Source organism: Plasmodium reichenowi, assembly GCF_001601855.1.
Source record: "Plasmodium reichenowi strain SY57 chromosome Unknown, whole genome shotgun sequence".
Lineage (NCBI taxonomy): Eukaryota > Apicomplexa > Aconoidasida > Haemosporida > Plasmodiidae > Plasmodium > Plasmodium reichenowi.
Genome location: NW_017962416.1, coordinates 1 through 385, shown reverse-complemented (window position 1 = coordinate 385; position 385 = coordinate 1). Strand labels below are relative to the sequence as shown.

General features: G+C 22.9%; 1 protein-coding gene across 1 annotated transcript; it reads right to left on the bottom strand.

Annotated features, from left to right (window-relative positions):
* On the bottom strand, positions 1–385 carry PRSY57_0020300B (reticulocyte binding protein 7; the record flags this gene model as incomplete). The annotated part of the gene is made up of 1 exon (XM_020114281.1): positions 1–385. A coding segment is annotated over one exon (385 nt), but the record flags the coding sequence as incomplete, so codon positions are not given.

Here is a 385-nt window from a genome sequence, read left to right as displayed (position 1 = left end):
TATTTCATCATTTAATTTATTTTTTATTTCTTTGATTTTTCTTTTCTCCTCTTCTTTTTTGCTTATCAATTCATTTGTTTGTTTTATTAATTCTTTCCTTAAGTGTACATTTAAATCTTCTTCTAATAATTTTATCCACTTTTCCTTGTTTTCCTTTATGTATCCCTCTTCTTCAGGTTTAAATTTCTCTATTATTTTATTTTTCAATTTTTCCTTTTCTTTATTTTCCAAAGCAATCTCAACTTTTCTTCTTAATTTTTCCTTTTCATCTTTTAATAATTCTTCTTTATTTTCAAGATCTTTATCCATAAGGCCTAAAACCTCTTTGTTTTTATTATCCAAATGTTCCTTTATAATTGTTGCTAATTCCTCTTTTAATTCTTTT